At 53.7% G+C, this 26,393-nt stretch overlaps 2 protein-coding genes across 6 annotated transcripts; one reads left to right on the top strand and one right to left on the bottom strand.

The window, feature by feature from the left end:
* Positions 1-636: 636 nt before the first annotated feature.
* On the bottom strand, positions 637-10,585 carry HNRNPM (heterogeneous nuclear ribonucleoprotein M). 5 transcript variants are annotated; one of them, XM_062510292.1, is made up of 13 exons: positions 10,108-10,585; positions 9,933-10,026; positions 9,091-9,285; positions 8,653-8,806; positions 7,699-7,748; positions 7,338-7,398; positions 5,263-5,364; positions 4,634-4,678; positions 4,117-4,191; positions 3,697-3,795; positions 2,148-2,950; positions 1,786-1,837; positions 637-1,055 (listed from the first exon to the last, which is right to left on the bottom strand). In XM_062510292.1, exons 2-13 carry the CDS (start codon positions 10,008-10,010, stop codon positions 892-894), a joined length of 1,878 nt encoding a protein of 625 aa, XP_062366276.1. In that variant the 5' UTR covers positions 10,011-10,026; positions 10,108-10,585; the 3' UTR covers positions 637-891. The 5 variants fall into 5 exon arrangements, with proteins under 5 accessions (XP_062366276.1, XP_062366275.1, XP_062366272.1 ...); XM_062510291.1 differs by lacking the exons at positions 3,697-3,795; positions 10,108-10,585 and having other exon boundaries at positions 2,148-3,002; positions 4,100-4,191; positions 9,091-9,126; positions 9,247-9,285; XM_062510288.1 differs by lacking the exons at positions 3,697-3,795; positions 10,108-10,585 and having other exon boundaries at positions 2,148-3,002; positions 4,100-4,191.
* Positions 10,586-19,906: 9,321 nt separating this feature from the next.
* YJU2 (YJU2 splicing factor homolog) lies at positions 19,907-25,870 on the top strand. The gene is made up of 8 exons (XM_062510344.1): positions 19,907-19,973; positions 20,606-20,706; positions 21,429-21,573; positions 21,986-22,120; positions 22,322-22,503; positions 22,888-23,008; positions 24,074-24,239; positions 25,127-25,870. Exons 1-8 carry the CDS (start codon positions 19,950-19,952, stop codon positions 25,213-25,215), a joined length of 963 nt encoding a protein of 320 aa, XP_062366328.1. The 5' UTR covers positions 19,907-19,949; the 3' UTR covers positions 25,216-25,870.
* Positions 25,871-26,393: the final 523 nt, after the last annotated feature.

Here is a 26,393-nt window from a genome sequence, read left to right as displayed (position 1 = left end):
GCCGCCGCGCCGTGACGTCACTGCCGCGCGCCGCCCGCGACACGTGGCTGCGAACGGCGGGAACGGGCGGGACCCACCGGGACCCGGCCCGGAACCACCGTGACCAACGGGGACCCGACCCGGCACCACCGGGACCTGACCCGGTACCATCGGGACCCGACCCGGCACCACCGGGACCTGACCTGGTACCACCGGGACCTTACCCGGTACCACCGGGACGGCTCCGGACCGAGCCCAGCACCACCGGGGCTGTCCCGGATCCTCCCCGGTTCCACTGGGACCGCCCCCAGCATCCCTCCACACCCCACACCTGATCCATTTTTGTTAAAAGCGTTTCCCCGGAGGAAAAGGGGAAACTCCCCCCTCCTCTCACCTTACCTGCCTGGGCCGGGCACCTGCCCCAGGGAAAAGAATTTAAAAAAAATGTTTTTAACCTCATTTTCACTAGAGAAAATGAGCTGGGACTGCCCAGGGATGGGGTGGGATACAGGAGAGGGAAGATCGTGCACCCTTGGAGACATCCCGAGGAGATTCTGTCAGAAACCAGGAGGAACACTGGATTCTTTTGACAAACTGGAGCTTGCTGAGCTGAGCTTGCAGGGAGTTTGCTTTAAGCACAGTAAAGGATGCCGCGACTGAAATCTTGAACTTGCGTTTATTATCAAAGTCAGACTGTTTACATCTGTCAGGTCAACGAGATGCCACAACTACAAAAAAAGATTGTGCACATGGCAGTTCCAATGCAAAAAACCAGTAAAATGGGGGCTCCCTCAGTTAAAAAAAGGACTTAAAATTACTCCAGAAAGCAACCGGGCTGGGCTGAACAGCTTTACATCCAGTCAGCAGGAGGAGGAGGAGGAGGAGGAGAGGGGAAGGAGAGCAGGGCACGGCTCAGGCGTTGCGGTCGATCCGCACGTCGATCTCGCGGCCGCGCAGCTGCAGCCCGTTCATCATGCGGCACGCGCGCTCCGCCACCTCCGGGGACTCGAACCGCACCACGCCGCAGCCCTTGGACTTGCCGTTCTCCATCTTGATGTCGGCGTAGAGCACGTGACCTGGGGAAGAGCAGGGTGAGCTTGGAGCGCTGGGATCGGTCCCAAATCTGCATCTCGAGGAGTGCTCGCCATCCCGCCTTTGGTACTCCTGGCACTCGCTATCCATTCCCAAATCTTCACCCCAAGGACTGCTCTCCATCCTGCCTCTGGCACTCTGCATCCACTCCCAATTCGGCACCTCGAAATCCTCCCTCATCCTGCCTTTGGCACTCCATCCAATCCCAAATGCACCCTAGGGTGCTTCCCATCCTCCCTTTGGCACTCGCCCTCCAATTCCAATTTTCCACACCAAGGACTGCTCTCCCCATCCTGCCTTTGGCACTCAGAGCTCTGCGAGGAGCTGGCTTAGGTGGTGTTTGACAGGAGGTGGATTTAACCCAGCTCAAGCAGCAGCACCAGGATGTGGAAGGAGCAGAGCATGAGCCCCATCTGGAATGGCAGTGCAGGCTGCACCTCACATCTGAGGCTGGGCTTAGCTCACATGGAATCCTGGAATGGTCTGGGCCAGGAGGGACCTTAGAGAGCATCCAGTGCCACCCAGGGACACCTCGGCTGTCCCAGGCTGCTCCAAGACTGGTCTTGGACACTTCCAGGAATCCAGGGGCAGCCATACCTGCTCTAGGAAATCCATTCCAGGCCTCCCCACCATCCCAGCCAGGAATTCCTTCCAAATATCCTCCCATCTAACCATTATTTATATTCATGCCTCAGAGTGAGGAAAACAACTCACCACATTCATTGAATTTATCTTTCAGCATTTTCCATGTAAAATCAAAAGGCAACTGTGGGAAGAGAAGAATAAACCATTACTGAGGCTCTGCAGAACAACCTGCAGGCACCACCAGCTCCCCAAAAACTGAACCCATCCCAGGCCAGCCACTGCCATAAAACCATGGGATCACGGAGCTCTTCTCCTGGTAAGGAAACGGCTCCAACTCCTTCCAAAACGTGACAGCATCCAGTAAAAAACAGTGATTGAAACTGAGCTCGGATGAGATCAACACACCAGTGACAATGAACGCCATGGGCGGGAAGGGAAGGCCAGAGTGAGAACAGGGAGGAGGAGCACAACAAGGAACAAGGGGTACTCACATTTCTCACGAATATCTGACAGGCCTTCCGGGCCACGCCGGCTGCAGGGCCTCCTGCTCCTCCCAGGGACCCTGCAAAATTCCCTGCAAAGTTGCCCCGCTCCATATCCATGGGCCGCTCGAAGTTGCCGCCCATGGCCAGCCCCATGCGCTCGATGCCAGCCCCCATGCCCTGCCCCATGGGCGGCCCCATCCTCTCCATGTTGGCGGCCCCGATGCGCTCCAGGCCCATCCTGTCCATGGGCGCCGCTCCCATCCTCTCTATCCCGATCCTGTCCATGGGCGGGCCCGGGATGCGCTCCAGCCCCGCGGGCATCCTCTCTATCACCTGGCCCATGCCCGCGCCCATGCCGGCGGGCACCATGCGCTCCAGGCCGATGCCCATCCTATCCATGCCCGCCCCCATGCGCTCCACGCCCGAGCCCATCCTGTCCATGGCGCCGCCCACGCGCTCCATGGCGGCGCCCATGCGCTCGATGCCGAAGCCGATGCCCGAGCCCATGCGCTCCATGCCGGAGCCCATGCGCTCCATGCCCGGCCCCATGCGCTCCATGCCCGGCCCCATGCGCTCCAGGTTGGGGGCCAGGTGGTCGATGCCCAGCGGGGCCATGCGCTCCATGCCCGAGCCCATCCTCTCCACGTTGGAGCCCATGCGGTCCAGCACCAGCCCCATCCTGTCTATGTCCGAGCCCACCCGCTCCATGCCGTGCCCCATGCCGGCCGGGATGCGCTCCATGCCCGAGCCCATGCGCTCCATGCCCGGGGCCATCCTCTCGATGCCGGGGATGCTGGCGTTCCCTCCACCTGCAACACAACACACGCACAGGATCAGAAGAAACCTGAGCAGCTGCTGGCTCTGCTGGGATCCATTCCCTTCGCTCACAGCTCCCTCAGTCCAGGGCTCTGCGCGTGCAGGGTGAGGCAAGCTCAGATGCTCAGGTCAAACCCCCGCTGAAGAGCTGCCCCAGCCCTGAGAGCCAAAAATAAGGACCTGGAGCTGCTGGACAGAGTCCAGAGGAGGTCCCGGAGCTTCTCCCAGGGTGGGAGAGCTGGAGGTGTTCACCTGGAGAGGAGAAGGCTCCAAGGAGAGCTCAGAGCCCCTGCCAGGGTCTGAAGGGGCTCCAGGAGAGCTGGAGTGAGACTGGGGACAAGGCGTGGAGGGACAGGACACAGGGAATGGTTCCCTTGATTCTGAAATGCTGTTGATTTGGTCATTAAAGCAAATTCAATCTGGAAATTGATGGGGGAGCTCTGTCTGCTCAGAGATGTTTGGGTTCAGCTTTGCTCCAGAAATTCTGCAGTTTCATTTCTGAGATTGTCCAGTATTTCCAGGGAACATGCTTGGAAGCGAAATGTGATACAGGCAGCAGGAGAAGCAGGATTTTGTTTTCACTGACAAAAAATAACTTCCCAGCAGCATTTAAAAGCCAGACAGCAAATTCCTACAGCACATCTAAAAATCTGTTTTGCCTGCATCACCCCCCCTAATCTTTGTGAGCAGTTCAAGGATGAAAAGCAGGCAGGAAATGGATTTAATTTACTGCACTTACCTATTCCCCTCTCCAAGGTCTCTCCAAAAGTCCGGGACATTCCCATCTCATTTCTTCCAAACTCCCTCTCAAATCCCCCTCCCATGGCCCGATCCATCTCTGCAAAGAGAAGGTGGAGAAGTCTGCAGGGGGTTTAATGACCCGAGAGAACGTTTTTACCACAGAAAGGTTTTTGTGATTTTTTTTTCTCCCGATCCTTTTGTCCTGTCTTCAGGATCCCAAAGCCCCAAGGAAAAGCAGATTTACCCCAAACACACGGGAGGCTCTGAGGGCTGGACAGAGCCAGAATCTTTCTGAATAAGCCCTTCAAGGTACTTGTGCAGCTCAGAGGACAGCTGGAAAAGCCCCAGGTTATTCCATTAAAACAGGTTTGTGGAAAGAGGGATCCCTCCCACGGGCACACAAGAATCCAGTGCCTACCACTCATCCTGCCCATGTTCATCCCAGCTGGGAAGCGGCCGATGTTCTCCATGGCACCAAAGGGACCTTCCATTCCTAAAAAACAGATTTTCCAGGGATTCTTTAGCAGTGCATTCCAGCTGCACACTGCACAGGCAGCAGCTGCTGCCACACACCATTCCCACAGGCACAAGACAACTCCCTGCCACCAGGTCCCAAAAAGGGGTCAGGATTTGGGCACAGCATTACAAAAACCACGGAATCACAGAGTGGTTTGGGTTGGGATACTGAGGATCCATTCCAACCCCCAGGGATGGCACTGCCAGATCTGCTGAGTTAAGGAAACACAGGTCACGTTTTACGGGATGCCCCCACCCTCCCCCACACACCTGCAGCAGTTCCAATACCCAAAAAGCACCAAATTCCTGCTAAATTGCTGCTGATTTCCCAGCACACAAATCCCTGCACACGCACACAGCTCAGGCTGCAGGAGTTTCACAAAGGCCAAGCTATGAACAGATTAAGAACCACAGCTTACCTCCCATTTTATTCATTCCAAAGCCCATGCCTTCCATTCCCATTCCTCAAAATAAAAGAGAAAGCTTTATATAGCAGATGTCAGCCAAGAAATTCCAGCCAAAGGCTGCAGAACTCAAACCACACAACACATCCATGGCTTGGGCTGAGGAGCTTACATGGGACAACTCTGAGGAGATTTCAACATTCCTGCTCAGAAAATCAAGCAGCAAAGGGGAAAAAACCCACTGGCATTTCGACATGGAAAGCTGAGTGTGTGCTACTTTTTAGGTGGCTCTTTGAAACTTGTGCTATTTCAACAGATCCTCACCAAAGATTTGCAAGCCCACTGAAAGTGTTAAAAGTGAGAGATGGTTTGGAGTTTCATGGATATTTGCAGTGTCTGCTGCTCATGCTCAAGAGTCAGAAAATGAGAGCTGTGTCTTGATCACAGTGAAAAAAAAAGAAAAATGGAGCAGTTGGTTAAATTCAAGTTTCCATTATCAAGCTGAACAAAAAAAAAAAAAAAAACTCACTTGGCTTTAACATTCCTAAGAAACTACCAACTTTTTGGGGAGGCAAACAAAGCTATCTACCTTCTACACAGCTTAAAGCTCTCATGAAACAAAAGCATAGGAGTAATCTTCTTACCTCCAGGTCCCATGTTGCCCATTCCCATGCCTTTGTTTAAATGATTTGCATCAATAGGTTGACCTCCAGGTCCTAATCCCATGCCAATACCACCAAGACCATCTGAAGAAAATATTCAGATATCAAAAAAGCCTTCTTTCCATAGTTTGACAAAACAGCAAGTTTTATTTCTTAAGTAATTGACTTTCATTCTCCAAAAAAAGCTTGCTGTGTCCCCCCTGTGGGGTGTGTACTAAAAGCAGGGAAGTGTGGAGTAAATCAAGAGTAGATGTGTCTTGAAATAGGCTAAAAACTATCTCCAATTATTTGGTTTCATATTTAAATTTCCATCTTACTGCTGAGAAAATTTGGTTTGGAGCTGACTCCTGAAAAATAACTGGCTAGAACACTGCTTCATTTGAGCAAAGTCCTCAACTGAGGAGGGTGGAGTGGGCAATTTGGGAGAAGTTCCCCTAAACCTGTGCACAGTTCTCACCCTGGCTTGCCAGTGGCTCATTTCCACCTCTGCCAGGGCTGGGCCCTTGCAGGGCAGAACTGAAGCACCAGGTGCAGCCTAGGGGTCAATGACAGCCACCGATGGAATTGGAGCACACAGCCAGCCTCTCTCTGAGCCAACACACCACAGCCTTCCCAGGCATGGAGCTGAACCTTCCTGAAGGATTCCCCAGCCCAATGAAAGAAGAAAAAAAGCCTTTTTTTTTTTTTTTTTCCTGAAGCAGGAATAAAGTTCTCTGCTTGGCACAAACACCAACTCATGGCATCCTCTGCCTGCAGGATTCCCTCGTTTCCAGCTCAGCACTGAACACAGGAGTGTTGAACCTTGTTTTAAAACAGCACAAGGTCCCCGTTCCCCGCCCCAGTAAAGGCCAAAATCCAGGCTTCCAGAGGGATTTAGGGAGTTTTACACCAAGGTAATGGAATTGGAACCCAATGGCTTTGTCCTGAAGAGAGGAACGTCCTTAGAGCGACACTGCTGCTGAGGAAGGCCTTGGCAAGCACTGAAAGCTGAACTAGGGAGGGACTAATTAATGTTCACTAATAATGGGCAATTTAGCAGCACACAACAGGTCTGGTTCCCAGAAAGAAAAGAGCATCTGTCTGAATTCAGTGAATCCCAGAATGGTTTGGGTTGGAAGGGACCTTAAAGTTCCTCCACTGCCAGCCCCTGCTCTGGGCAGGGACCCCTTTTCACAGCTCAGGACAACTCAAATTCCATCAACAGCCCCAATTTAGCTGCATTTGAACAAATTCAACCTCCAGCTCTTCCAGTCCCAGCTCTTCTCTTCAGTATTGCAGTAATTCATCCCAGCAGGGCCGAGGTTGGGAGGGGCCTTTGCAGGGCCTCAGCTCAGCCCGGATCACATCCACAGCTTTGGGGTATTCCAAGGGATGGAGACTCCACAGGAGCTCTGAGCAACCCAGTCACCCTCCCAGGAATGTTTCCTGACATCCACGTGCAGTCTGTGGATTTCCACTGCTGGTTTAGACTTGATCTTTTAGTTCATTCAAATTCCAAGTTGGAAGGAGCAGCTTGGGGCAGCCAATTATTCTGAATTTCCATCTCCTGGGTTTTGCTCGGTGCTTTCTGCATCCTGCACCTCCAAGAAGAGCCTGGTTCCCTCTTCTTTCCATGTTTAATACATTGGTAAGATCTCCTTTGGAAATCTGAAGGCCTGGAAGACTCCCAGGTGCTGAATTCAGCCCTTCCAATTTAAGGGAAAACATTCCATTCCCAGAGCACCATCCCACAGGAGGTGCTGACTGATTCACTGTGTTTCCATTAAATCCCACTGTTTATGGAAGGCACTGGGAGCTTGGAATTGCAATGGAGAGCTCTGGAAGCCTTGAGAAGGTGAATGTTTTAAGACAAGCTTCTGGCCATGAGCTGAAAGAAGTATCCAAAAAATCACTGAGCAGCTCTTCTTCACTATTCCCCCTTCTGAAATTGATATTCAGGAATTTGGATCCCAGTTTTCCAGTCTGAACCAGAGTTTTACTGGGGCTGGGACTGGCTCCCAGGTGCTGAACAGCCAAACAAAAAGCAGAAGATGTTGAATCATGCAGGGGACACTTACGAGGGAGTTGTTGGGGTCGCTCTGGAGGGAAGAAATCTCCTTTGGGAAAGGCTCGCTCATCCTAAAAGGAATTCAGCACATTAAAGTTGGCAAGGAAAGCAGGAAGTTATTTCCTGATTCTTAAAATTTTGATTTAGAATACAGAAATTTCAAGTTAAAGCAGTGTTGACTATAGTTTTCATTTGTCTTTTAGCAAAATAATCTGAATTAACCTTCCCTGATTGCATCAATCCAGTAGGCAACAGGCAAATCACACATTTCCCCCCTCTGGATTTTGATCCACCCTTGAAACCACAGATCCCCCCAAAACCAGGGGGAGGAAGGACAGGTCAGGAAGCAGTGGGAATGGGGGTGTCCTCACCATTTTGACGTGCATGGGTCTGTCAAAGAGCAGCTGCCCATTGAACATTGCTGGGGGTTGTTAAGGATCCTTGTTCAAGCACTGAGGGCTCTGAGGGGAGCACAAAAACCCCTCAGAAAATCCCATCTCCTCAGTTACCATTCACAGATTATCCCAAATCCTTCTGCAAAACTAAAAAGCCTTGAAATCCAAATATACTGAACATTCAGAAAGAAAAAAGGCTTTACAAGATTTTTAAAAATTATAAAACACCCATTTCTGGGGTAAGATGAAGTTCACAAAGAGATACAAAATGTAACTCTAAGTCAGCCCAAGTGTTTAAATGTTTCCTCAGACACTTTATCCACTGAAAACAGGAGAAAACAGGGAGAAGTTCTACAGCAAGACCCATATTTTGAAGTGTGCCATGCCAGCAAATCCTCTGCCTCTGTCTGGCTCCCACAGGGTTTAGTGGGTGCAGTGCTGAAGGGAATTAACACTCAAACAGAAACCCTGAGAAAGAAAAAGGGGGGATATTTTCCTCTTTTCCATACCATAACCATCACTTGAGAGAGTAATATCTGGAATTTTATTGTTTGGTTACCAGGTAGCAAATTATTGCTAGGCCAGTGGAAGGACACAGGGAACAGGGAAACACCAGCTCTGGGTGCCTTGGCACAAGGACCATCTCCTTTCCAGACAATTGCATTTTAATTCTAATCACAACCCAGAGACAGAAACTCATCTGAGATAGAAGTAGTTACCCACATAGGAAATGGACTTTGCTAAAGATCCTGAGCAAACTACAATTCAAGACAGAATTTTGTCTCCATTTTGCTTTTCCTTCCATTTTCCACCCACTACAACCTGACCTTCCCTGCCCTGGTAATATCCTCTCTAGGAATCCAATTCCCACTGTCCCCTGCTGGGTTTGCTGGGTTCCCTGGCCCATCCCCAGCTGGCTGCCAAGGATACAGATGGCCTGCACAGCCTCGATGGCCTGCTCGAAGGTGACGGTGCCGATGCCGCGGCTCTTGCCGTCCTTGTCCTCCAGGATGTCAGCCCTGACCACCACCCCAGCCATGCTGAACACCTCCTTCAGCTTCTTCCAGCCCACCTTGTAGTCCAGCTGCAAAACAGGGCATGGTTGGGAATGCCAGAGAGATTTCCATGAGAGAACAACTTTAGTGGGCTCCTGTCCTTCCCTGCTGTTGGCATTAAAGCTGTCACAGAGCTGAGATAAAATCTCACCAAAGGACAGAGGTTTGTTCAAAAAATCCCAATTAACAGACAACTGTGAACTGAGGCACAGAAACAACAGGACACAGAGGAAGTTTGCCTGGAATTCCCAATGCTTTTCCTCCCTCAGGGTTGCCCCAGCTGAGAGGCTCCCAGTGCAGGGTCTGCACTCACGTTGGCCACGAAGACGGTGCTGCCGAGCCGGCCGGCCTGCAGGGCGTGGATGATCTCGTTGGGGATGTTGGGGTTGTTCAGGATGCTGGGAGGGATGTTGATCATTCCAGGGCCACCAGGGCCAGGCCCAATGCCCATCCCTCCTGCTGCCATCACCTTCTGCATGGCCCTCCTGGCGTGCTCCCCGTCGGGGTCCTGGGGACACACACACACACGCACTCAGATCCCCCATGGGCAGTGCCTGGGCTCCAACAGGTACAGAGAGGAGTTTCTCTTTATCCCAGGATATCTGCTCCCTAAGCAATCCCAGCTTCTCTTTCATTAGCAGTCAATTTGTTTTATTTTAACCAACACCCGGCATCCTTTATTATTTAAATGATACCTTTATTATTGGCACCCCTTATTATTAAAGGCATTTCCCTGGTTCCCAACATGTTTATCCATCATTAATACTAACAACAAACTTCTGTTACACCTATTCCAAACCTTGGTAAACCCCCAGTGCCACTGCAGAGGGTTTGCAATGAACTCCCAGGACTGGCTGTCAATAGCAAAGCCATTAAAATGGAAATACATCTTTGAGGTATTCCAGGTAAGAGCTGATTCTGTGGAATTGTTGGTGGAATCCATTAATTCTGATGCAGAATTCAAAGGGAAGGTTGTCAAGAACGCTCATGGAGTTTAGCCTTGATAATCACAACTTCAGCAGTGGTTAAAACGATTAGAAGAAGGTTGGCTGGAGTTTTTTTATCCTATTAAAGTCCTGCTTTCTGTCCACTGTCCTCTGAGTCAGCCCTAAACCTTTAAGAAGAACTCCCCCACCCACCCCACCCCCTCCTTACTTCTTTCACTTTCAGGGGTCTCCCACCCAGACTGTGCTTGTTCAGAACCTCAGCAGCCTTCTTCATGCTCTCTTCCATCTTGAACTCAACCACCCTGTGGGGACACAACACAGCTCAGGACGTTCTGCTGGAAGAAGAATCCTTGGATTTCTGTAGAAATGCAAAGCGAACTTACGCGCATCCCTGGAGAGGTCATTTCCCAGGGCAGTCACAGGGAGGAGGGAAGAGAGAAGAAACAAAGTCAGTGAAAGCTCAAACCACACACAAATATTTTATTATTAAAGCCAAATCACATCAGTTAAGCCCTACCAGCGAAAATAAATGTAACCTTACACAGGGCAAGCCTCCAATACTGGAATTCCGTAATTTCTTATGCCTTAACAGGACTAACCTGGGGTCTCTGAGCTTGTGACGAACACTAAATCCCGACTCTCCAAGAAATACCACACGCTTCCTGTGACCTGCTCTTCCCTGGCATACAGCAAAACCCTCCACACTCTCACCCTAAATCCATATCCTTCAGGACACTTAGGAGTGCTCCTATTCTCCTCCCTGATCCTGGACCCAAGGCCCATAAAGGCACTGAACTTTGCATTTAGGAATTTACCTCGCTCTACTGGCCCAGGAAGTTGCACCCTGGCCCTTCCAAACTCAGCCAAGCACTCGAGTGACTCTTCCAAAGCACAGGAATATTCCAGAGCCCTGTCCTGCCTGCTGGGCTCCAGGGTGACACGGCCAACGCCAACGGCACGCGGGGAAACAGCTCCTGACTGCAGAGCCCACCCCACCTCCTCCCATCCCACAGCACTCCTGACCTAGAGCCACTGCACATCCACACTCTGAGCCTCCCTGGCCTCCTGTCCAGCACACAGAAACATTTCAGGTAGAAAATCCACAAAGAAACTCTCAAACACTTACCCTTGACTTTCCTTCAGCGTCCATTAAGAGCTCCACGTATGTTACCTCACCAACTACAAATCAGATTCCAGACGACACAGATACCAAGGGAGAAAAGCCAAGAAAACAATGGGAATTTAGAACAATCAACAACCGTGTATGGAGCCTCTGCCTTATAAGAAAGCCCAGAAACACTCCATGTTCTCTAGACCACAGAACTGGACAATTACAGGTATGCAGTAAAGGCTTCAAGCACTTCAATATGTTCTTGGTTTTCCTCCACCACAAAAGCCAGAGATTTCTGCAGCTCCCTGGATCTTTAGTGCCCTGAGTTACCTGAGGCAATCCAAACCCATGGGGAAGGCTGCAGGAACAAGTTTCCCTCTCTTCCCACAGGATGCGGTCCTGGCTCCATAATCCAGAATTCCAGATTTGTTTTTCTCAAGATTTAAAGACAAAAAAGGAGTCACACTGAAGCAACAGATCAAGAGATCACTGCCTGCCTGCTGTTTATTTCAACAGGTTTTTGTTAAGCCACAATAAATTTTCGCATTAAAATCTCTCAAGACAAAAACTGTCAACAGCAAAAGGTTAAAGTCCATGGAAAACTCCACCTGCCCCTTTCCTCACAGGACTGGGATTGCCTCTCTAGGACCAAACAACACTGGCAGGGACCTCCAGAATGCAACTACCCAAACGGCTGCTGCCTTTGAAGGGACTGGCATACAGAAGAATGGAATAAACATTTTTTTTTATATTTTATTTTTCCTTTCTAGTTTTAGAAGTCCTGGTGTTTAAATTTAAACCAGGAGGACTCCAAGCTGCATTATCTGGAAGGTAGAATGTGCTCAGTGCTCAGCCTGACCTCCCCAAGGCCCAGCAGTTTACAGGACACTGGGTATCACTGTGCAAAACTGACAGCCTGGAAGGTCTCTTGAAGCTGGAGAAAAAAAAAAGGAATGCTTAATGAAACCACTGATTTTTCATCTCCATTTCTCATTTTAAATAATAATTTAGCAGTAAGAGCATTTCAGCCAGAGAAGAAGATGAACAACTCTGATCCACTCCTGCTTTTGGGAGGACAGTGAGGCTGGGAAAGGCCGACAAGTCCCTCTGAAAGGGACTCCATGGAGTGGCCATTATCACCCACAGCTCCAGCAGCTCAATCCATATTGGCATGGATCCCAATTCCAGTCTCTAATCCTTGGGAGCTCCCACAGCACACGTGGGACTGTCCCCAAGGAGTCCTGGGGGGCTCAGCATTCCCACCAGGTTCTGATGCCATCCAGCTCAACAGCAGCAGCCAGAGTGAGTCCAAGCAAACCTGGGGCTGGGATTCACCAGTTCCTCCCAGGTGAGCTCCACTCGAAAACCTTTGTGAGCCACAGCCTCAGGTGTGGCACAGCCTGAACCTGCACAGCCCCAGAGCCAGGGCTCTCCTGTCCCAGCCCCTCACCTGCACACAACTCCCACAGCAGTCTGCCCAACACAACTGAACATCTGCTCTTGTAACCAATCCCTGACTCTGAACCACAACATCTCCAGCAATCTCTTGGCAAGTTGAGTCTGTGCCAGTTTTGCTCAGAGCTTCTTGCTGGAACCTTACAGATATATAAAAATCCAAATATCCAGCTTGAAGTAGCTGCTTTCATTTGAAGGACACCTGAACTTCCTGAAGAGCACCATTTCAGAACAGCAGGAGGGGGAATGACACGCTCAGTACATGCAACAGCTCTGAGGCAAGACAGATCCCAGAACCACTGCCATGGAAATACATTAATTCCACCTAAAAACTTGTGAGAGGAGCCAACCCAACCCCTCTGCCAGCAGATCATTGTCTGCAGCTGGCAAAGGAAGCCTTCTTCAAGAAGCTAGGCTGGGTCACATTTCATTTGGAGTTTTGGGGTTTTTTTCCTAGACCCCAAACCACAGGATGCCATGGAAGAGTAGCAGGAGCAGATATCCATGTGCTAGACCAGGATAAATGCCCAGTGATCCTGGCAGGATTCCCTTCTGCCAGAGAACAGCTGGATTCTGTCAGGGAACATCCCACAGCCAGGAGTGGAGAAATTCCATCCAAGCACAAAAATTGTTACTTCAGCAGCCTCCCAAGGGAGGAAACTTCCAAAAAACACCAGCTCCAAGTCACTGCAGGTTTAATTAAGGAACATGTTCCCCATGGAGTCTTCAAAATCTAACACAAAGGAGAGTGATTTACAGATTTATTTTGACTCCACACTTAAAAGTTTGGAAATGCAGCTTTTCCCAAACCAAGAGACTGGAGCAGAATAACCAGAAAGCCAAACTGAAGAAAACCTCAGCGTTATTTGCCACGGGCACTGTTTTTACTCCCTTTTAAAACTTTTTATCGCTTCCCAAAGTTTATCTGTACAGAAAATGCCAGTGTTCAAACTGGGCTGCTCCAGCATAATTCCAGAGCTCTGCAGGGCCTGTCCAGGAAACTCAGATCAGGATCCACTGGGTGACCTGAGGCCCTGAAGACACAGTGGGAACTCCCCAGAACAAGCTCAGACAGAAATGCCAACTTTAGGTTGGGCAATTTGATTTTAACAGTTTGTGACAAACCAAAGAGCTCTGAGAGGTCCGAAAGGTGCAAGGAGGCAAGTGGGAGCAAGCACAGAACTGGGACAGGGGAAATGTTCTGTAGCAGTTCTTCCTTGGCCTCCAGGGCCAAAAGTAAATACCAAGAGTACCAAAAAGCTTTACACTCCCAGTGTGAGGCAGAGCAGAGCTGGCCATAGCTCCTCCCTCACCTACAGGTAAAGCTTGGGACAGGCAACCCCTGAAAAGTTACAGGGGGCTGGGGAGAGAAGAGGAACAAGTTTTACACATGCAAAGCTTTGGTTGAAAAGGAAGAAGGAAAATCTTCCCAAAGCAGAGACAGCAGCCAGCAATTGTGTCATAGACAGGGAAGGGAAACCTCCCTTTTGCAAGAGAGCACCCAGACTAAGGGGGGGGGTTTGGCTCTTGAAGAGTTCAGGCAGCAGAGGGGGTGAAAAGCTTTCTGCAGCCAGGGAAGGGCTGAGATTCCTTGGAAAGATGGAGAAAGCTCAAGGGAAATACAGCAACTCATCAGAGACTTCAGCAAATGGAAGAGGGAACAGGCCAAGGGTGGAACTGCACATTCCTTCCCCATCCCTCCCTCCCTGACTCCCCAGAACTCCACACTGTGAGCAAACCCTGGGGACTCCGCAGTGCCAGTGTCACCAGTACTGGCACTGGGACACCAGCAAGAGCCACAGGCTCATCTTCAGGAGGCCACCAAGCCTCCACGATTCCTGGAGGTTCAGCAGGAAGGCAGCACGTGGGGTTTAGCAGCTGCTCTTCTGCAGGGGATTCAGGCTGGAGAGCTTTGCTCTTGGTTTGTCACAGCCCTGGGCTGTGCTGGAGAAGGGAATGTGGGACAGCTCTGCCTGCCCGGGGTGTCCTGCCCCTCCCAGAGGGGACACAGAGGAAACACAGGCCTGGCCTTCCTGCACTGCTCCTGTCCATGGAACCACACTAATTAGAATTATTAACATGTCCCTGCCCACACAATATAACAATCATTGCCTAGATTTACAGCTAACACCTCTCCCTGCATTCTGGGCCTTTGGCTACTTTGGGCAGGGAGAAAGTTAAAATACAAAATCCTGTCTTTCCTAAAGAAACCAATAAAACCTGGAATTCAGATCCCAGCGTTTTGATACCGTGGCATCACGCCCCTTCCACCAGCTGCCATGAACACTCCCATGTTTCACCTGTGGGGGACAGATTAGGACAAGTCCCCAGCATTCAGGTACTGCCATGGAAACCTGCTGCCTCTGGAAGCCCTTCCCAAATTCCCATCAGCACTGCTGCTCAGTCGGTTTGGTAACATCTTGTGTCTGCCAGCCAAGACCAGGGAGTTCCAAACAAGAACATCTCTTCATTCCATTAAAAACATTCCCACTGCATACCTGTAATTGAGTTTCTCCAACCAATGCACTGGGATGCCCGAGCCACGACGTGGGGTCAGAGAGGTGGCACCTGGAGCAGCCTGGACACTGCCAGGACCAGCAGCAGCTCCTGCACACACAGCACCTCCCTGAGCTCCTGCTGCTACAGCCCTGAAGAGCCCTCACACACCCAGGGTTTCCCCTTGGGCACAGAATTCCACCTGCTCCCAGAGCCTGGGACTTTTGGCCTGGTTGTTCTGACACTTCCAAAGCAAGAATTCCACGGGCACATTCCTGGGGCTTGGAACTGCTTGGGGCAAGGACTGAGAAAACCCAAGAGCAGCAGCTTGGGAGAAGTCCAGAATAACTGCACAGCAAATCCAAACTGTTGGATTCATCAGCACTGCCAAAGCCCAGGAAGGATGATCCCAGTTTCATCAGGACAAGCCCTGCAGCCAGAAGGAAGAGGCTCCAACGTTCCCCTAGGATCTGCTGGAATGAGCAGCTGAACAGCCCGGCAGGAAACAACCTGAGCCTGGCCTCTGCCATCCATCCACGGGAACCAGAGAGAAACCAGCAGACACTGGGAACAGGACTCACATAGCACAGAGACTGGACACCTCCACACCTGCAGATCCCGAGCAGCCACGGGGCAGTTCAGGGTCCTTCCATCATCAGGGCCTGCTCCAGCAGCCTGTGGGGCTGACACTGCTGCCATGACACAAAACCACTGCTGGCTCTCAAACAGCCCCTCATTAGGGAAGGCTCCCTGTGCTCCCAGTCCCGACGGCCGTTCCACAGACTCTGTTCCCTTTTGCCTCCAAAAACAAACATTTGAAACCCTCTGGAACTTTGATTTCCCCTTCTTTAGGCCACACCTCAAGCACCTGAACTGCCAGTCCTTACCCAGCTCCAGCACAATGACCACTGCCCACTACCCTGGCTGATGCTCTGTATCCAGAAGTGCCCCACAGGAAATGTTGTGCTGTTGCTCTGAACTTTGTTTAGACATCTGAAGGCTGGAGAAGCCAAGAATTTTCTTGCCACGCCACTGCACTCCCAAGGTGACCTAAAAACTAGAAAGCTGGGCACCAGCCTGAAGAAATGACACTAATTTAGACTTGTCAGCACCACCTGAATACTCAGCTCAATCTCTTCATCTTCCTCAAGAGATGAAGATGTTCAGGTCAGCAAAGGCAGCTCCCATCCACATGGGAATTAAAGGGATTTGTGGAAGGGGGAACACCACAAACCTGATTTCCAAAGCCCTGATTCTGCTGCAGCACATGCCAAAGCACCAACCTGATTTTGCAGGTCACCCTTAAATACATTGAACAGCAACCAATGGCAGAATGGCTCTTGAAGCCAGCCCAGACCCCTCCAAATCTGGGGACACACCAGAGTAGGACGGAACCACCTGAATGCCCAAAAAAACATTAAAATGCTTCAGAAAGTTCTGCTGCACTTCAAAGCTAAAATCTGCTGCAAGCCTGGGGTTAGATCCCTAAGGAAAACACTGCTAATCCCGGGAGGAGGCTCGAGCAGCTGCGTGCCAGAGGCCTCCCCAGGAACCGTCCCCTGGAAGGCTGCCAGGCACCGAGGTTGTGCAACACCCAGCACGGCTTCGGGAAGAGCTTTCCCAAACTCCTGTGGCCAAGTGCAGCCAGAAGTGCAAGTGCTGAGCTACAGACAGAGCCAGGCATGGGCTGGAGCACAGGACAGCCTGGGCCACCTGGGCTGCACTTTACCTTTCTCTTTGACCAGGTCTTTCAGCGACTGCCACTTGACATCGAAGGGGATGTTGGTGATGAAGGCTCGGTACCTCTTGGCGGGGTTGGCGTAGGGCTCAAAGCGGTTCCCTCCCCTCTTCATCCCCTTCTCCTTCTTCTTCTCATTGGGGGTCGGGCGCTCGCCTTCGCTGCAGGAGAGAATCCCTGTGAGCTCCTGGGGATGGAGCAGCTCCACCTCCAGAGGAGAGAATCCCTGTGAGCTCCTGGGGATGGAGCAGCTCCACCTCCAGAGGAGAGAATCCCTGTGAGCTCCTGGGGATGGAGCAGCTCCACCTCCAGAGGAGAGAATCCCTGTGAGCTCCTGGGGATGGAGCAGCTCCACCTCCAAATGGAACAAAACCAGAGCACAGAGTGACTGAATCCCAGAGCAGGCTGGGTAGGAAGGGACCCTAGAGCCCATCCCATCTTGAAAGGAAGAGAAAAACCAAACCAAGAGAACAAAATGCTTCAGCCTCAGTCTTACATAATTCCCTTCATTAATCCAATTAATGTCCTTGCTCAGTCAGTGCTGCTGGAGAAGATGCAACAACACATCTTGAGGAGGAATTCAGAACACATCAGATAAAAAAACTGAGGTTTCCATAATCTCTCTGTCCTGAGCTTTTCCCAGCCTAGCACCTGTGCAGCCCTGCAAATTCCAAATTCAGAAATCCCAGCTCCATGCCTTCAGGACCATTTCAATCCCTGAACAGACACAACAGCCTGCAGGGGAAGAGCAATTAAGAATATAGATGCCTCTGAAGGTTTATATTTGAACGTGTTTCCTGCTTCTATCACCCAGCAGCCAAAGCTTCTCCAAACACAGCAATGGGAATTTTCCAGTCTTTCTCTCACTGAACTTTTTTAAAGCTTCTAAACTAATGAAGTAATTAAAATCCCAAAATTAGACTTGAAATAGGACAATCTTATTTCCACCTTCATTTCTATTTGGTTCACAAAGTAACACAAAATGTTGCAGTTGGCTTAAAGGCTGCACTCAGGTTTTAGTGGCTATTCCTCAAACTATATCTCCCCAAAGCCACCGAGATTGTGCCCAAAGGAGCCTTTGAGTTATCCTTGTGGAAGTGAGAGCTGGATATTCCAAACTGCACCTGCAGACACAAACATTCCCTGGAGGCACCCCAAATGTAGCAGGGTCAGGGAAAAAAAAAAAAAAATCACAGCAGAGAGATATCTTTATTTATACTTCCAGGAATAAATGGAAACAAACTGCTGATTCCATGTTCCCAGGAGTGGTGGGAACATCTTTCCCAAGGCCTGGATTCCCTGTCCCTGGGATCAGGGATGTCTCTGCCCCTACCTGTTCCTGCCTAGCTCAAGTTGCACCATCAATGAAATTGTGCCTGTCAGTATTTTACTGCCCAAAGCAGAGTCTCACTGTTCTTCAATGGGAAAAAAATAAATATGGATCTTTTTGCCCCAAAGCTGAACACATTCCTGGTCTCCAGAAACACAAACTCAAGTCCAACCTCAAGTCCACAACAGGAATCACGGCACACCAGGCTTAACCCAATTCTTATCAGCGTGGCATGAAACTGAGGCCACAAACGCCCTGAGGGAGAGAAGTCCTTTACTATTCCTTGGATTCGGTACCAAAACCGGCTTTGCCAACTGTGGAATTTTCACCCAGCATCAACGTGAGGAAGTGAGAAGCAGCTGAGGCTTTTTCTGCCGTTCATCCCCGTGCTTACAGAGCCGGAACTGCAGCGCTGCTGAGTTTGGTTTAAATTTCTGTAATATTTTACCGACAGCAGCCACCGGGATTGCGCAACCTCTCCCCAGCACCACCTTAAACTCTCACCCTCGAGGTGTTTGCGCTCCTAAATCCCCTCACACATAACTCACGCCCAAAAAGGAGCACACTCGGCTCCAAAGCGGGCAGCAGGAAGAGGTGAGTGCTGAGAGCAGCCGAGTTATTACAACTTATTGGCAGCAAAAAAAGTAACGAACTTAAACATGCCCACGCTAGCACAGCCTGCTCCCCCCGGGGAAGCCTAAACTCCACCAAAGTTCAGCAGCAGCTTTTCCGGAGGGGATGATCCCAGAGCTCCCCGCCGGCCGGGCTCGGGACCAGCGCGCTGCGGCCGCGGGAGCCCCGGAGGAGCCTCCGGGGCGGCTCCGCCCGGGATCCCAGAGCGCGCCCGGAAGGAGCAGCGGTCGCAGCGCCAGGAGCGGCCCCACACCGGTAACGACCTCCCCGAGACCCCGCCGGCCCCGCTCCGCCCCGCCGCCTTCAGGCCGGGCCCAGGCGCGGGGAGGCCACACGCGGCCCCTCCAGCCCCACCGTCAGCGCTGCCCCTTACACCCACCCCTACCTCTTGGGAGGCGGCCCCCCCGCGCCGGCTGCCCCGTTGGGCGCTGGCGGAGCCGCCGCCGTCGCCGCGGCCGCCGCCGGGGGCGGCTCCATTTTCCCGGGGGCGTTTTGCGAGGCCGCGGCCGCCGCCATTTCCCAGCACGTCCTTTGTGTGGGGAGCGCGGGGCACGACGGGACGGCGCCGCCGGCCGGGCCGCCAGGGGGCGCTGCGCTGCTCATGCGCGCCAGGGGGAATTAACGGCGGGCGGAGGCGGGAAAGGCGCGTGAGGGGCTGCGCATGCGCGGTGAGGGGCACCGCCATCCCCTCCCGCCCGTAATAATGGCGGCTCTGCGCGGGCGCGGTGTGGTGGCGCCGTGCAGGAGGGGCGGGCAGCACCGGGGAGAAAGGATCTGAGAATGCGCAATGCTGGAGCCGGGCGGGGCTGGCGGCAGCGGCGCCTGGGGCTGCCCGCGCTGGAGGGAATAGCGGCTGTGCTCATGGGAGGCGCGCTGTACGGAATGGTGGCGATGGCATCGCTGCGTTCGCACGGTGGCGGTGCCGTACAGCATGGTTGCCATGGCTGCGCATGTTCAGTGGGGTGATCAAAAAAAAAAAAAACCAGCTGTGAACTCAAAAGGACTTAGAGTCTTCTGTTTTAAGTAAAAAAAAATGTCATTTTAAACACAAAACGGACTGTTAGGGGACTGTTATCCACATGACGAATATGTCATGGGAGATCAGGGGAGGCAGGGGCCCACATCCCGTGCTCCTGTGAGAAAGCCGAATTTCCCATCGCGGCCCCGGAGGCCCGCTGCCCCAGATCGCAGCCCAGGGCGCCTCCAAGCCGTCCGGCAGGACCCAAGAATGTCCGGAACCCCTTATGAGGCCGCGGCTCTCCGGCGAACTCTTGGCTGCGCTGTACAGCAGCGGTGGGCGGAGCTGTCGACAGGCAGCTGGATCAGCCAATAACAGACGAGAAACTGAGAGGCCGCGGTTCGTTGAGCCAATCAGCGGTGGAGAGGGCGGGGCCACACCCGGAAGCGACCAGCGGCGCGGAGGCAGCACCGGCAGCACCGGGGATCAGGAGAAGTCGCAGCGATGTCGGAACGGAAAGTGCTGAACGTGAGTTGGGGGAAATATTCACCAAGAGGGGGCCGAGAGGGCGTTCAGAGCCGGGCTGGGCCACGGGAGGGTTCCCCGAGGGCGCTAGGGGAGTCCCGGTTGGTTCGGGAGTCCCTCAGAATCCCGGGATCACTGAGGCTGGAAAAGACCCGAGATCCAGTACAGGCTGTGCCCGGCGCCCACCTCGTCCCCACCCCGGAGCACTGAGTGTCACGTCCAGGCCTTCCTTGGACACCTCCAGAATGGAGACTCCAAACCTTCCTGGGCAGCTCCTCCGGTGTTTAACAACCTTTCCATGAAGGAGTTTTCCCAAAATCCAATTTCAACCTCCCCTGAGGCCGTTTCCTCTCATCCTGTCTCTGTTCCCTGGAAGCAGAGCCCGACCCCCACCTGGCTGCCCCCACCTGTCCGAGCTGTGGGGAGTGAGAAGATTCCCGGTGGTCCAGCATTCGCAAATCTGTTCTCTCCATAGAAATATTCCTGGCATTCCCAAATCTGCTCTCTCTCCATACAGATATTCCTGTAATTCTCAAACCTGCTCTTTCTCCATAGAAATATTCCTGGTATTCCCAAATTCACTCTCTCACCATAGAAATACTCCTGGCATTCCCAAATCTGATCTCTCTCCTTAGAAATATTACCCCCCGGACTTTGATCCGGCCAAGATCCCGAAGCTCAAGCTCCCGAAGGACCGGCAGTACGTGGTGAGGCTCATGGCCCCCTTCAACATGAGGTGAGAGCGGCTCTGGAACCACGGGATCACTCGTGGAATAATGGGATCACTCGAGGAATGGGTTGGGATGGGTTGGAAGGGCCCCCAAAACCCATCCAGTGCCTTGGGCAGGGACACTTCACTGTCCCCGGGTGCTCCAAGCCCTGTCCAGTATGGGCTGGAATATCTGGAGGCAGCTGGAGGAAGGAGGAGTTTCCTTAGGAGGTGTCCAGGCTCCAGGTGACCCCAGGCAGGGAAAGGGGTGAGGGAGAGCAGGAGGTGCTGGGGTGATTTCCTTTCAGGACCTGAAGGAGCTGACAGGAAAGTTGGAGAGAGACCAGTGACAAGGGATGGAGGGAGAGGACACAGGGAATGGCTTCCCACTGCCAGAGGGCAGGGATGGATGGGATATTGGGAAGGAATTCCTGGCTGGGAGGGTGAGGAAGGGCTGGGATGGAATTCCCAGAGAAGCTGTGGCTGCCCCTGGGTCCCTGGAATGTCCAAGGCCAGGTTGGAGCAGCCTGGGACAATGGAATGTGTCCCTGCCATGGCAGGAGTGGCACTGGAATGGATTTAAGGTCCCTCCCAACCCAAACCAATCTACGATTCCCCGATGTTGGGTTGGTCACCCCTAAATTTCCAAAGGCAAAAACATCCTGACACAATAAGTCACCTGGGCTGTTCCTGGTGTTCATTCCCTGTTTTTTTGAGGTGCCCTGGACGTTTCCCTCCCCTTGCCCCAGGTGCAAGACGTGTGGAGAGTACATCTACAAGGGCAAGAAGTTCAACGCCCGCAAGGAGACCGTGCAGAACGAGGCTTACCTGGGGCTGCCCATCTTCCGCTTCTACATCAAGTGCACACGCTGCCTGGCTGAGATCACCTTCAAGGTGAGCCTCTCCTTGCCTGGGGGAGCTTAGGGTGCATCCCAGGGAATGGCTAGAGCTGTGGCAGATCAGTGGGATGGGGATCAAGGTAGGGTTTTTTCTTCCAAGGGCGGTGGGGCAGTGAATTCCCCCAAGGAATGGGCACAGACCTGAGGCTGTCAGAGCTCCAGGGGCTTTTGGACAATGGGGTTGGTGGGATTGTCCCATTCAGAGGCCGGTGCTGATGGTCCCTTCCAGCTCAGGGCATTCAATGAATCTCTGATAGTCCAGTCCCACTGTGGGTTTTTGGCTGGATCAGCCTTTCCCGAGACAGTTTTGTTCATGGAATCAGGGAATGTGTGGCTCTGGAGGTGGCCGTGGGCTGGCTGGAGCAGGATTCCCACTCACCGTGGTTTTCCTGCTGTTCCCCCCTCAGACAGATCCCGAGAACACGGATTACACCATGGAGCACGGCGCCACCAGGAACTTCCAGGCAGAGAAGCTCCTGGAGGAGGAGGAGAAGAGGATGCAGAAGGAGAGGGAAGAGGAAGAGCTCAACAATCCCATGAAGGTACAAGGACTGCAGGAAAACCTCTCCCACTCTGCCCGACTCTCCCCATCCACAGCAGTGACTCTGTAGCCATTCAGACTTTCCTGTCCTACCCAAAAATGAGGATGAGGAGGATCCTCTTGTGCTTCATCCAGCACAGGGAGTTGTTGGAGGCTCCTGTCAGGCTCTGATGCCTCAAACATCCCAAATTATCCCACCCAGGTCCTGGAGAACCGAACCAAGGACTCCAAGCTGGAGATGGAGGTCCTGGAGAACCTGCAGGAGCTGAAGGAGCTCAACCAGCGCCAGGCCAATGTGGATTTTGAGGCCATGCTGAAGCAGTACAAAGAGCTGGAGGAGGAGCAGAGGCGCAAGGAGCAGGAGGAGGACGAGCAGGAGATGAAGTGAGGGGGCTGGAAGTGCTGGGATTGGGATGAGCCAGGCTGGGCCTGGGCTGTGCTGGAGAGGGGGGGGTGAGTTACCAAGATCTGGGGAGGTGGGAGGAGGAGATCCCAGTCTGTCATGGCAAAGGCTCAGGGAGAAGGAGTGGAAGGTCCTTCCAACCCAGCCAGGCTGGGATTCTGTGGGATCTGGGCTGCTGGAGGGGGTCCAGTCCCCTGGAAGTGCCCTCACATGGACCCAGTTCCTGCTCTGGGGTGAAGCTCCAGATCCCGTAAAACCCCCTAGGAAGGGGATCCCAAGGCTCTGCTGTTGGTCCCAGCTCCCCTGGAGCAAACAGGGCCTGGCAGTGGGATGGATCCAGCTCCAGCATTCCTCTGTCCCAACAGGGCCATGCTAGAACAGGCCCAGAACCGCCGGCTCCTGGAGGATTCCGACTCTGACGAGGAACCAGCAAAACCCCGCCCGAATCCCACAGCCCTGACAAAACCCACAGATATCCTGCAGGAGGTGAGAGAGCCCCAGCCCAGATCCTCTGTCCCAGAGCTGTGTGTGCCCATTGTGTCCCTGCTCTGAGTGACACCGGGCCCATGTCACGCCTGAACAGCTCCCAAAGGCTCTGTGCCTGTGCACTGGGCTGAGAGGAGCCTGGGATCACTCGGGAATTTGGGGCTGTGCCTGGTGACAAAGGCAGGGATGGAGCTGCCCCCATCCTCCCTTCCTGGGGAAGGAGCTCTGCTGGGCCCTGCTGCTGCTTCAGGCAGGATTGCAGCGCTCTGGACCCTCTCCCTGGCCTGTGCTTTGGATTCAGGCAGAACAAAAGAGCTCCCAGAGCCCGGCCTGGAGGGAGGGATTATCCCAACAAACAGCCCTGCCCTCTGCTGCTGTCGATCCCTGCCCCAGGGCCCCGTGTCTGCTGGGCTGGATCAAAGCTGCTGTGCCCAGAGTGGGTCTGGGGTTAATCCCAGCCTTGTTCCGTGGCCCAGCACTAATCCCTGTGCCCAGGGCTCTGGGATTCACTGGGTTCTGTGGCTCGACCACCTGCAGGCACCCGGGGCTGGCAGGGCTGCTCAGTGGCCTCGAAAGGATCTGATAAAACAGAGAGAATGACTTTTCCCCAGGCAGGGAATGATAGGACACGGGGGAATGGTCTGGAACTGAGGCGGGGGGGTTGGATTGGATGTTAAGGAGACCCTGGAACAGGTTGCCCAGGGAAGCTGTGGCTGAAAGTGTCCAAGGCCAGGTTGGACAGGGCTTGGAGCAACCCAAGGATAGTGGAATGTGGGACTGGATGGGCTTTAAGGTCCTTCCAAGCCAAACCATCCTGGGATTCTTTTCTCTGCGTCCTTGGCATACCAGGGACATCTCGAGGCTGGGCTCAGGTCTCTGGCAGTGGGATGTGGATCTCCAGGGGCAGCTTTGCAGATCCACATCCCTGTTTGTCCAGCCTGTGCCATCACTGCAGGGGCACAGTTCCCCCTTGGGCCCCTCTCCTCATATCTCTGCTGATTCTATCCCCAATCCCCCCGTGTCCCCTCCAAGCTGGAGCCCCCTGACCCCAGCTGTGTCCCACAGGACCCCCAGCCCCAGAGCAAGAAGCCAAGGACGGAGAGCTGGGAGCGGAGCGTGGGCAAGCTCAGCACCAAGGCCCAGCTGGCCGGGCTGGTGGCCCGCAGGAAGCAGAAGCCAGATCCTGCCCTGGATAATGGGATGGAAACCCGAGGCAGCACGGCCAGCAGTGGTACCTGCCCCGGGCTGGGCCCTGGGGAGGGCTCTGACAGTCCCCAGTGGGATTTGGTTCCGTGCTCAGAGCACGGCGTGGGGTCCTTGGTGGGGAGCTGTGGGAACGGGGGGGTGTCCCCATTTCCAGGAGATTCCTGGTGAAGGGGAGGCTCCTTCCTGGCTCTGGGCTCTAAGCCATGGCCTTGGGGACGGGTTGGCAGAGCCAGGAGCTTCAAAACAGGAGATACAGCCCTGGGAATGTCACAACATGGATAGGGCTGGAACAGCAGGGGAATTGCTTTGGTTTGGGCCTGGTGATAAATCCTTCCTAACTGCTGGAGCTGGGAAGCTCTAAGGAACACAAAACAAGCTGGAAGGTTTTCCAGCAGCTCCGTGAGCTGCCCAGCAAGCCAGGGGATCCATGATTTGGGGAAAGAGATGGGGATTGATTTTTTCTGGGCTGGTTGACTCAGTAAGGTTTGGCTTAGTGAGTCCCCCTGCCCTCAGGGGTTCCCTGGGATCCCAGCTCTTGGAGGTGTCCCCTTTTCCCTGTGCTTCTCCAGCCACCTGCTCCTGGCTGCTGTCCCAAGGATTGGGATAATGGGAGACCAGAGCTGGCTCCTCTCTCCTTTTCCAGGGTCTGGGATCTCCCAGCGGGCTGTGGAGGGAGAAGGGGGTCCCAGACCCTGGTGCTTCCTTGCAGGGTGAAGGAGGGAGGCTCCAGCCCAGGGATGCAGGGGCTCCCTGTCCACCTGATTTATCCTCCCTGACCTCAGGATCCCCCAGGGATGAGGCTCAGCTTGGAATCTCCAGCTGTGAGCAGCCAGCCAGGATGGTGTTTCCACGCTGGGGTTTGCCCTCGGGAGGCTGGACCTGACCAAATCCTCTCTCTCCCTCCTCTTCCAGGCTCACTTCCAGCAGCAGCAGCAGCAGCCACGTCCTCGCTGGGTTTGTTGGGAGCCTACTCAGACAGCGAGGACAGTGCCAGCGACTGAGGAGCCTGCAGGGCAGGGACAGGGCAGGGATGGGCAGGTTAGGGGCAGGGATGGGCAGGGTAGGGGCTGTTCTGGCTCCCCCTGCTCCTGGAGCCCCACACGGAGCTGGAAGCACAGCCAGGGCCACGTACGATCCAGGGCACTGCTGTTCCCTCGTCCTGCCCTGCAGCAGCAGCAGCAGCACAGGGAAGGTGTTTTCCCTGCAGCAGGAATCCTGGAGGAAGCCCTGGCAGTGTCTGGAGTGTCCCAGCCCTTCTCCCAGGATGTGTTGGGAAGTGCCAGGGCTGGACAGGACTCTGCTGTGTCCATTCTGGGGGTGCCGCTCCTCTCACCCCCGGCAGTGATCATGCCCAGGTTGGGTTTGGGGTGCCCTGAGGGACCTTGGATCCTTCCCACTGGGGTGCAGGGGAAGGTGAGTGCTCAGCCCCCCTCCTTCACTTCACCCCCAGCTCTTTCTGTGCCAGGGTGTCTCAGACCCAACCTTTGCACAGACCTGGGGGGCTCATCCAGCCCCTCACTGTGGGGACAGGGCTGTCCTGCCACCACCACCCCCCCGAGATGTCCCCAGGAGCTCGGGGACAAACCCCTCTCCCCACCATTCTGAGCCTGCTGGGCTCCAGAAGCCACAAGTCTGGAATAAATTGGATCTGGCAGAGCCAGTTGTTTCATTTTCTTCCGGAGAGTGATTTGTGCGTGGGCACTGTCAGCTCCTGCTCCAGGGACCCCCACCCCAATGACAGGGACCCCCCTCCCAGTGCCCACCCACCCCAAGTGGGGCCCTTCTCACCCATGGCCGTGAACTTCCCCTTCATCAAGGCACCCACCTCTAATTTCTGAGCAGCCTCTGGCTAATTAATCCCCTCACAGAGGGGATGGTGGCAGGGGGACTTCGGGGCATCAGGGAGAGCTGGCCAGAAGGGCAGCCCCCCTCCCCCCCCCAACCCCATTAGCATTCTGTGCACATGCCTTAATTAGCCTCTTCAAATATTAATGCTGGGCACTGGGCTCATCCCAAGGCTGGGAGAGGGGCTGTGGGGGGGGGGGGGGGGTTGTCTCTGGCTGTGTCCTCCCAGATGTGTCCCCCCCCACTCCCCAGCTGTCACCAGCCCCCAGCACCAGGTGGGACTCCAGAGAGGGACCTTTGTTCTGGGGACAGACAATACCAGGAAGGGATTCGG

Source organism: Cinclus cinclus, chromosome 28 (genome assembly GCF_963662255.1).
Source record: "Cinclus cinclus chromosome 28, bCinCin1.1, whole genome shotgun sequence".
Taxonomy (NCBI): Eukaryota; Metazoa; Chordata; class Aves; order Passeriformes; family Cinclidae; genus Cinclus; species Cinclus cinclus.
The sequence above is the reverse complement of the archived record's forward strand: the minus strand, read 5'-3'. Positions and strand labels throughout refer to the sequence as shown.

Coding starts and splice junctions, on each gene's coding strand:
- YJU2 (XM_062510344.1), top strand. CDS start 19,950: ATGTCGGAACGGAAAGTGCTGAAC. Junction 21,574..21,985: donor TGGCTGAGATCACCTTCAAG/GTGAGCCTCTCC, acceptor TTCCCCCCTCAG/ACAGATCCCGAGAACACGGA. Junction 22,504..22,887: donor GAGGACGAGCAGGAGATGAA/GTGAGGGGGCTG, acceptor CTGTCCCAACAG/GGCCATGCTAGAACAGGCCC.
- HNRNPM (XM_062510292.1), bottom strand. CDS start 10,010: ATGGAAGAGAGCATGAAGAAGGCTGCTGAGGTTCTGAACAAGCACAGT. Junction 8,807..9,090: donor GCACCGTCTTCGTGGCCAAC/GTGAGTGCAGAC, acceptor CCTGTTTTGCAG/CTGGACTACAAGGTGGGCTG. Junction 7,399..7,698: donor GACCCATGCACGTCAAAATG/GTGAGGACACCC, acceptor AATTCCTTTTAG/GATGAGCGAGCCTTTCCCAA.